The following is an 8,037-nucleotide window of genomic DNA, read 5'->3' as shown; positions in this document are numbered from 1 at the left end:
CTGCGTCCATTTTGTATCAAACATCAAACCAAATGATACGACAAACGTGGAAATAAAACAATTTGATATCACAGTTGCCTGGATGCAGAAGAAAAGACTCTTTGGACTTAAGCAAGGTTTTCGCATTTTCCCCACATAACTATTAAATGTATAAACGAGCGTTGCGCTAATAGTGGAAAACGCTTGGTTCTGGTGACAGCATGACAAAGAAGAGCGATAGAAACACTTGTTTCTCAAAGGAGCCACTCTGCCCAAGTGCAAAAAACGGCTCCTAGCCTATTTTTGAAATAATTTGACCATTATTTCATAAGAGAATGGTATTCAATAAATGTATTTTGACATAATTCGATATAGCCTCTATTTAACGTCATTAATGCTGGTATATTTATTAACTGGCCCTTTTATTCTTTTGAATTATTGCATTGTAAATATAACCTTGCGCACCCCTCCCCCCTCCCATTCCACCCCACCCATCATCTCCACCCCTCCCCGTTTTCTCTGTCTCAGTCACTGTCTGATTTGTCCTCCTTTGACGTGGTGCTGTGGTTGTACAGTCCCTGCGCCATCAGGTGTATTGCCAGACCGTTCTTGGGGCCGCTGGCTTTTTTGATTTTGGCCCGCTTATTCTGAAACCAGATTTTAATCTGAGATTCATTGAGGCCCAGTTCCTGCGCCAGACCCTGCCGTCGCTGTTCGGTCAGGTAGCGGTTGTTCTGGAACTCGGCCTTGAGTCTCTGGAGCTGCTCCGCCGTGAAGGCCGTGCGTGGTCGCTTGTCTTCCTTACTTGCGCTTTTCTTCTTTGGTTTACGAGATCTGGGACCTGCGTATGGGGATGAAATAACATACAGTTTTTAGAGCGAAGCACAAATTGCATAACAGGACCAATATATGCTAATCTGTTTTATGTTTATGCAGGGTCTGGAGAGAGGGGGTTGTAAACATGTTCAACGAAGAGTTGTAATTTATGAGTCTGTTTTACGTAGGCTTTATTTATTTATTTATTTTGCGTCACATTAGGGTGTGAGCAGTATGGATCTCTCTCTCCCTCTCCCTCTCTCTCTCTCTCTCTCTCTCTCGCTCTCCCTCTTTCTATGAGTGGAGGCCATTAATAGGTAATGCGGGAAACCTCAGAGATGAAGCAGAATTTTGATGAGGGATTCGCGCCTTGCTCCACATGGACATTTCTTCGTAAAAAAAAGGGGAAAAAAAAACGCCCTTTTAGACATCGAAATTGAATGAGTGGTCATATAGCGATCATACGTAAAAATTAACCCATTCGACATCATAACTGGTTATGACTGGAGTAAGTCTAGATCACTCTAAGAAAATAAACAACACAAATTTAGCTTAACGCTCCGACTACGGTTGGATAATAATTTCATGAATATTTTAATGAAAAAAATAAAAGTTGCGCGAGGAGAAACTGACGTGAACGTAGCCTACAATTTAAACGCGAAAATAAAAATGAAAGACTGGCGCGACAAGGTAGCAAATTATTCAACAGCAGTAAACAGTCCAGTTGCTTTCCTTGAACGAAAATAAAAGGATAGACCTATACAAATGGTAGACTTGTATGAAACGCACTCTCTCGTAAATATGTCTCAATCAGCACTCCAATCTTTCATTTAAGATGTAACTGAGATATCATAAATTTAATATTTCCAACAACAATAACAAAATCGACGGACTAGGCTAAATGACCAACTCCGAGTTTGCTCTACGACGAATTAGCATTCAGTAGCTATAATGGTTTCTTCTGTTTTGAAATAGCAACACAGTTTTAAATATTCAAGTTACGAAATACTTTACTGCGCACAAACACTCACGAGCAACTGCTAACTCAGAATAGTAAATGCAAGGCCTGCTCCATTGTCAAAAATATGCTAATGAAATATCAACAAAGACGGAAGGCGTACAGGGCAAAACCTTTGACAAAACCAAAAACTTGTGTGTGTATGTACAGCCATTCAGCGTTAAAAATGCATTTCTGTAATATTGTATTTACTTTAGTCTACTTATTTTTAATTAAAAGTAAATCAACCTTGACACATTCTATTTCTCATCTCTTCCTTAAAACGATACCAAAAATATCATATCCTACACCATTATCAATCCCAAAGTAGGCTATGGAATTAAAATGAAAGACAATTACAATAGCCTATATTAATAATAGCCTAACTCTAAAATAAGTATAATCGAATTTGCGAAAATTTAGTTAACTTATTTTATAGCCTACTTTTCCTGAACGTTTATATTGACGATCTTAAGCCTGTTGTGATGTTTTTGGACCTTTGTCGTTTTACTTGAGCAATAGATGATATAAACCCCATCGTTATGTTTCAGTATAGCCTATAAATGTTCAGAAATATGAAAGATATGAGATTTTATTTATTACGATATGTTTAGTGAATTGTTTATATTTTCACAAATGTGGCGGTTTGTATTTCAGCTTTTTGGGTTTGTTTTAGAATTGAAATGGCCCTCTAAAATTGGGATACGTGATAGTATAGATTAGAAAACAGTATAGATAAGAACTTGTAGAACTTTGGATGCATTTAACAGATTTCCAGACACATGCTAGCCTATATAAGAAAATATAGTGAAACGTACCTGACGATGGCCTGTCCGAGTAGCGTGTGCAGTAAACCCAAGCGGGCCACAGCATAGACTGACTAGGGTGTCCGTTTGAATTGCTCTGTGAACTATCCGATTCTGAGCCCAGGCACTGATCCACATTCTCCCCGCGGGGCTTCAGGGGCTCTTCGCTCTCTACCTCAGCCTTCTTTCCTCCGCTGCTCGTATGCGTGGTGGAAGTTCCCTCTGCTGGAACAGTACTTCCCACCTGTCCCGTGCTAGGACCCGTAGGGTTGTGATTCTCTCGAGCGCCGTGATTGCCCTCATCGCGCGTTATGTTCGCTTCTTTCTTACGGCCAAAGTCCGGCCGCAGGATGTTGTCGATGAAGAAGTTTGTGATTCTGTGCGGGAGCTGCTGGTTCCCTGGAGCTTGCAGAAGGGGTCGTATGGCACTGTTGGACTCGTCCGCTGCTCCTCGCTGTTCCGCGTCTCTTGCGCTCTGCTCATTCTCATCCATGCTGAGACACAATTTCCACGTTCCGTCCTTAACCCTTTATCGCTCTCCCGCACTCAGGCAGTCGCACCCCACTCCGCGGGCGACTCCGTCCACTTTTTTCACTTCAGCAAAATTTCAAAACTGAGCAAGAAAGTCTGTCAGTGTGTTTTAGCGACAATAAAAAGCCTTTGCGCACCGTGGTCACAAAGGAAAAACATAGTTACGCCTTCCAGTCACGGAATGTTCTCTGTTTAAGGTTGATGAACCGTAACTTTCCAGTTTGGTGCGCAATGCAACTATCGAGGCTTCGGTGGCTACTCTGAGAAGTGGGGCTCCTAACTGCTCGTGAAATACTTTCACTCTGGATTTTTGTTCTTATTTTTAATACGAGCCCCCAGTGACGTTACACTCCGGTATCCAAGACACGTGCCTTCCACCAATAGAATAGTCTAGAGTTAGTCACATGGCCCTGATTCGCGAGTAACAGACAACACTCATCCTTGCACTTTTAAAGACACAGTGCTTCACCGAAATCCAAATTCAGACCGTGCCAAAAACGCAGCCTGCATACTGAACACGGACTTCACATTTTTCCCCTCTTAATCATAGAGGTGTACTTGTAGCGTAATTATTTCTGCTGTGCATGTTTTTATGCATGCACTTAGCCTATCATTATCCAGATTTGGTCTTAAGCTCTCAATCCGAACGCACTCACGAAACCGCAGATTTTCAAATCCAATTTTTTTTAGAGAAACATTTTTTTTGTAGGCTAATGTTGAGTACTGCTAAGTTTTTCAGCAGGGGAAGTATTTTATTGTATCATTATATCGCAGTTTTGACTAACTGTAAAAATTGGTAATGTAGGCCTAACACAGAATGCGTCAAACCAATAGCCTACTGGAGAAATCGTATTCCGAATAGGGTTTGCTGTTTCCAAACCATAATGACATTACAGTTTTCTTCATGTTTGATGCAAACATTTTACTTAAGCAGTACGAAAAATTCCAGGTTCTCAATATTTAGAATGTTAGCCTAGAATACAATTAATATGCTGTACAGCAATAAAGATTTTCGTAATATTGCAATATACAGAAAGAATAAACGAAAACGGATACACGCAGAGCTCTTCATCTGTCGATGCGACTAGTGTAGTCCATATTTTTAGTGTAATTAATTATTTCATGCTCATTTTTTTGGACAGATGCCTTTGGCTCTTTAAACTTAACTGCTTATTTCAAAGAATATCAGCGTAGTCACGCCAAAAATGAAATTGTAGAACAACTTTAACTCGTTCATAAGCCTTAACCCTATAGGCACCGTGGCAACGCTGGAACCTTGTATAGCAGATACGGTTCCTGTCTCGCGCTCTCCAGGTACCACAGCAAATCCATGCATCGCTCACATCTGTGTGATTCAGATTAATTTGATCACACAACCTCGAGTCGTTATGTTTATAATAAAGGGCACCTGAGGAGCATTTTTGCCTACGTTGACTGTAACCTACTATGTAGCACATCGAAATCAACAATAACAACGACTTGGTTATATATTTTAGCTCTTAACCATTTGTAAAGACATCACCTTGTTGGAGCTGCCAGTATGGTTAGTCTAGCTTCTCCCAGTGAGCGTGCAGTAGCCTATGTCTTTTCTAACTGAAGTGGTTTCTCAAGAGGCCTTCTGTGATTGCATTTCTCATTATGAAGTGTCTCTGGCGAGCCAAGACCATGCAATCCCTTTTCAAATTGGTGCACATTATCTGCCTAACCATGTCTTTTTAATGCCACTAACAAGGCATATCTTATTTCCTATTTGCAAGATTGTTTCCTTTAAAACTACATATTGTAGCATATAATATAGTCTTTCATTGTGGTTTCACTGAGTACAATTGTTGGAGGGACTAAACTGTGTGGCAAAAATATTATTTAGTCATGTTTTTATATTGGTTACATTCCTATATTGATGATATTGTTGCTTGATGAAGATCCACTTGAATAGTCCATAGCGGTACAATAGCCACTGGCCTGTTGTACATCTGCTCTTCTCAAGTGTGGAATGGACACGGCTCTAATCTAAGGGTCTTCAATGATGCATTGGTTTTAGGGGCATTCTTCTACAACGATTTTTAATCACCCGCAAGAAATTCACCGTCGACTTCATGCGCGGAATGGGTAAAAGACAATAGAGAAATTGACAGATCGCAAGCGCCGTGGCCTGCCCTCTATCTATCCCTCTCTCTCTTTTGCCACAGTCAAGACTGAAACACTCGCCCTGGTTTAGGCGAGAATTGCAGTGTACACTTTTTTTTTTTTTTTTTTTGCGCATAGAAAAAAATAATTAGCCTATCCGACATGCATATCACAACAGTATAACAGCCAGCGCTAATTAAAATATAACAACAATGCAACCGATCATTATTGTGCTATTAGGGATTATATAAAATGAACCATCCATGTGTCCTCCTTTACCCTCTATACTTCTGCTGCTTCATCATCTATACTGTAGGATATGTAGGTTATCTTGTGATTTCATTGATCCAATATGAGGCGTCCCCTCCCATAGCAACAAAACGCAGGTTAAGCGATGTAACCACATAGCTTTACTAGTAGGCTATATACTTTTACTGTTGTACAGCAAAATAACACTCTAAACAATGCTGGGTTGTTTCAACCCCAATTTGGGTCAAATGTGGACAAACCCAGCCGTTGGGTTAAATTTTTTAATTTCATTTTTAATCCAACGGTTGGGTTTGTCCATATTTGACCCAAATTTGGGTTAAAACAACCCTGCATTTTTAGAGTGTAATAATAAACCTAAAGAGCATCTACTTATGCGAAGGTAAATCCTGAATATTCAACTTTTTATGATGGATTATAGGCTATATACATCATATGATTTAATATACGATGCCGTTTGGCCCGTCAGTGCTGATCTTTCATATCACGTTAATTTGACACTATATCTGCTATTTTGGGGCCAGTTCTTTATATGGCAGCCTTAACTGCACTGGCACCTAGTCAAACCCCGTGCACAGCATTAAGGCCATACGTTGATGTTTTTATTTGCCGTCATCATCCTTTCCGTCTTTTGTGTTGACTGTGTAGCCTTTACTTGCGCTTCCTGTCTATATGTTGTTCTCCAGAATGCATAGTACCCTGAGGGGTATTTCATTATCCTTATTCATCAAAGATTTTGGTGAGCTTTTGCATTTCACCGCGCCATGATGCCCAGACAAAATAGTTTGTTCTGGTTGGCAATTCTACCTCTTCTTGAGCACTTCAAGGAAATTGAATATTCACACAAGAATATATTTCTAAAGAATTTCATTGGATTTGCACCTAAGAAACGTTCAAACAGTGGGACAGCAAGACTTCTTAAATTATCTTAAGGAAAATGTTAAGAGCATAGGGTATTGTCAATACTCAAAGGTATTGTCAAAGTCTTTTTAAGAAATGAAATATGTGTTGTTTTTACATTGTTAAAAGTAACCTTTGGTGATATTATAGAGAGAGGCTACAAAGAGTTTAAGTCGTGTTTTCAGCGGTATCCCAGAAGCCTGTCCTATTTCTTATTTTATTTATATAGATTCCAGATAGACGTATACGACAAGGTTTCCCTATTAACATAAACAAAATAAGTCCATAGCATAATTAAGCTAAAGTTATCCACATTGGGTTAACAGAACAATTGTCAAAATATGAATAAAAAATTATTTAGTTCTGAAAAATTAATATGCTATTTAGTTGAGGTATTTTCATGTTTGTAAGATGCTTTTTAATGTAAAAAAAAAAAAATGCACCAACTGGCGTCCCATAGGAAAATGTTGACGTGATGTGCCGTTTGCTCTCGAAAAGACCGATGATCTCAGTGTTGATAGAGGCCAATATAAAGTCAAAAATATGATGGATGGAGTCAGCGTATAGAGTTTTATTTGAATAGATGTTTTACTACCAGTTTATTTTGGAAATGCCTAGTGTTTGTCCCTCTGCGCGTTGTCTTTGGGCTCTCTTGAGCTTTAACGCACAGTATAGCTTATGCCACTGGTTCAGTCACTACAATAGGTGCTGACGCGCTGACTCGATTTGTGAATGGAGGCGCTGGTGTGTGTGCGTGTGCGAGTCTTGGTGATCCTAGAGCTTGCAGCTTGATATAAAGGATAACACACGCCCCTTAACTCTCTCACTTTCTAACTGTCTTGCTCTCAAAAGACACACAGACACTCATACTAACACGGTCAGTCAAAGCACGCCTGTGATATGAGTCCTGACACCATGCAGGGCAGGATCCAGCCAACCACCAGTCTAGGATCTGCAATGACACGATGACAGTTGTTTTCGATGTTACGCATGCATTTATTTTCTTCCCAAAGATTTATAAAAGGTCTTTACATTTTACGATTCGAATAATGTTTTAAAAAATCTCCATACCTGAGAAATGCGAATTAAGTGATTGCGCCAAAAATTCATTTGGTTGGCTATACCTAGCCTATTCATAATTTGGTCCAATACCAAAGAGTGAAACCAATACTTCTGTGGGTATTGGCTAAAATAAATGCATGACTGATGCTTCTTGTTTTAAATCCAGATTCCTCCATCAAAGCGGGGGAACTGTCGGGGTCCGGATCCTAGCAGAGTGGACACTTTGAAAACGCCGGGAGAATAGAGTTGATAGGTTTTAATGCTTTTAATTCTAAAGCGTCTGATCGTCCTGGCGTAAATAAGTCTCCTTTCAGTCGACACAGTCTTGCTGTCCCTGACCCACCGTGCATGTGGCGTCCTCCACAAACCGAATTAAGGCTCTTTAGATGGGATCAAGTTAATTGAATGCTGCTCCCATCTTGAGACCCTTTTTTGGAGAAAATGGCTTCATTGACAGTCAAAGCTTTAGCCTTGTATCTCTCTCCACTCATCCCACCTTGAAGATTTCAGTGAATTGGAGAGACAAAACGGTTTTACGTGCTTGAGTAGACA

At 40.0% G+C, this 8,037-nt stretch overlaps 1 protein-coding gene across 1 annotated transcript; it reads right to left on the bottom strand.

Moving 5' to 3' along the window:
* Positions 1-503: 503 nt before the first annotated feature.
* en2a (engrailed homeobox 2a) lies at positions 504-3,091 on the bottom strand (the record flags this gene model as incomplete). The annotated part of the gene is made up of 2 exons (XM_081352104.1): positions 504-820; positions 2,611-3,091. The coding sequence occupies 2 exons, from the start codon at positions 3,089-3,091 to the stop codon at positions 504-506; spliced, it is 798 nt and encodes a 265-aa protein (XP_081208230.1).
* Between the last annotated feature and the right edge of the window lie 4,946 nt (positions 3,092-8,037).

Source organism: Scardinius erythrophthalmus (genome assembly GCF_964197995.2).
Source record: "Scardinius erythrophthalmus genome assembly, chromosome: 2".
Lineage (NCBI taxonomy): Eukaryota > Metazoa > Chordata > Actinopteri > Cypriniformes > Leuciscidae > Scardinius > Scardinius erythrophthalmus.
The sequence above is the reverse complement of the archived record's forward strand: the minus strand, read 5'-3'. Positions and strand labels throughout refer to the sequence as shown.